The sequence below is a fragment of the Lepisosteus platostomus genome, chromosome 16 (assembly GCF_059453375.1).
Source record: "Lepisosteus platostomus isolate fLepPlt1 chromosome 16, fLepPlt1.hap1, whole genome shotgun sequence".
Lineage (NCBI taxonomy): Eukaryota > Metazoa > Chordata > Actinopteri > Semionotiformes > Lepisosteidae > Lepisosteus > Lepisosteus platostomus.
Window position 1 is genome coordinate 18,966,739 of NC_142626.1, and position 2,298 is coordinate 18,969,036.

General features: G+C 42.1%; 1 protein-coding gene across 1 annotated transcript; it reads right to left on the reverse strand.

The window, feature by feature from the left end:
- Positions 1 to 393: 393 nt before the first annotated feature.
- On the reverse strand, positions 394 to 1,660 carry LOC148646980 (uncharacterized). Its single transcript, XM_088608827.1, has one exon. The coding sequence runs from the start codon at positions 1,532 to 1,534 to the stop codon at positions 611 to 613; it is 924 nt and encodes a 307-aa protein (XP_088464953.1). The 5' UTR covers positions 1,535 to 1,660; the 3' UTR covers positions 394 to 610.
- Positions 1,661 to 2,298: the final 638 nt, after the last annotated feature.

Below are 2,298 nucleotides of genomic sequence, written 5' to 3' on the forward strand. Positions count from 1 at the left end.
CATATTCAATGATCTTACTGTAATTATTACATTTATATTGGGATTAAAATATTAGAACTCAAGACTGGTGTAGAATTTTAATGGATAGCCCAGATTCAAAATCATCTTTTGAGGTAATAACTTCCATTTGGATAGCCAAAAATGTTACAACAGTTTAGAGACTAGAACTGTATCACTGTGCACAGGAATAGCATCAGAGACGGTTTACAGTTTATGTAGATATTTCTGCATACATTTCACATAGATTCTCAGCATTTGCTTATTATTTTAATTTATCTAATACATGCCTAATGGAAAAAATCTGATACAGAAAAAATGTTTCTTTTTTATGTGCAGTGTGGACTCTTCAAGCTTTGGTTGGTCCCTATTGATGTCAGGACTCCCAGGGCTCAGTACATGCAATCATTTTATCATAGTTCCAGTCAATGAAGAAACGGGCTTGCACACCTGGGGCAATGCTGTGGTTAAGAGTTAGGAATGTATGAAGGAGCCAGCCAAGATCACAAGTGTACACGTCATATTCAGGAAGATATCCGGACTCAGACAAATGTTTCTCTTTCTTGAAGTTTGTAGCCCAGTCCCATGTTTTCCATTGTCTTGTCCCATCGTATTACGAGGAATATAACCCCACCCATGAATAATAAAACTTGTTTTTCCAGTCAGTGAAGGACTTATCAATGTAAAGTCGCACACAAGCGTAGCCATGTTTAGTGTAGAGCTGGAGACTGGCCTTGTAGCCTGGTTTCTTAACAGGATATTTTTGAAAGGAATCATCAAACTCCAGTCCTCTGCACAGGGAAGTCCCCCAGGGATTTCTGAACAGCCTCACCTGCAGGCCATGGTTCAGAGGAACTGAGGTTTCATAAGAGCCTAATCGTCTTCCGCTGATCCAGTCCCATCCACCAGACAGATAGTTACCATCCGGCTGTCTTTCATTTCGGTACAGCCCAACCCATGCCCAGCTGTTTAAATCTTCAGTGGACAGGTTGTCCCAGGTGATCTTGGCAAATCCCCTCCCTGTGGTTTTAACTCTGAGTTTTGGACCTCCTTTTGGCACTGAGCCATCATTACCAAGAGAAGTGTGACATTGGTCATTAGAGACTTGGAAGAAAAAGGATTGGAAAAGGTCTTTCACTAAACATGTGTTTTTCTGGCCGTATCCAATGCAACACAAAAAAGCAGACAATTCCAGGGATCGTATGGCTCTGATGAGTTGTGGGGTGATGCGGCAAGTATGTTCTGGAATGTAGTGCTCACTGATGTAGATGTGATCAATGATATTATAGGAATTTAGTCTGATGATGAGTCTGTCAATATTACGCTTATCTGAATTTGGGAAGTTGTGATAGTCTCTTGTGATGTATTCAGGCAAGGCATTAGCGTTGTGATGTTCCTCGGAGTTCAGGTTTCCCACTGTGTAGTACTTATATCTGTTCCGATCGGGCGGCTCAGGGAGAAGAGGTCCTCTTCTGGGATAGTTTACAAAGTAATGAAATCCATAACCTCCTCTCCTGGGATTGAACTGTACAAACATGTAGCCATTATTAATAAATTGAATATTATGCGCAAACCAGTGCAGGAGTTTAAGTCCATGTCTCAGGGGGCTGAGGCCAAATTTCACATCATTTAAATCTTCTATAGTGTTTAGACTTCGAATTTCTTTTAACTGAGTTTGATAGGAGATGATGAGAATCAGTAGCAGCAGAAAACAGCACCAGAAACATTGAGTCCCTATTATGAACCTGGGAAAGAGGGAAAGGCATCAATAGTCTATTAGTTTGGGCATCACTGGATAGGATCCTTTCCGATTTCTTTTAACAAAAGATAAGTTCTTTAAAGGATATAGATCTAGTTCTAGACTACCCCCAAAAGTATAACATTTCAATTGCTAGAATTTTTACTTCCCCAAAACAATTCCAAAACACAGATACTAGCAACATATTTATCTGTTGTTGTAATGATACTGCTGCTCGGTGGGGCTAGCAGAGAATCAGGAGTTGCACAGAAACCTGAGGGATATGCAGGCAGCATGCTGACATTAGAAGCCGTGTGGTGCTGCACACAGACAGAGGTTCGAAGCCGCAGGCGGGTTGGCAGTGTAAGAGGCAGATTTACCGAGCTGCACAGCCAGGTCACCCATGCAGAAGTCCTGGAGTTGTAGCCACGCCACCAATGTGGAGAAAAGCGAAAACACCTGGGGTGCAAACCAAATGAGATGGTTGGGCAGGCATGGAGTCCAGTTGTAGTGCTGGAGAAAGGATCAGGAATCAGGCAGTCCTTGTTGTACACAGGTAACGT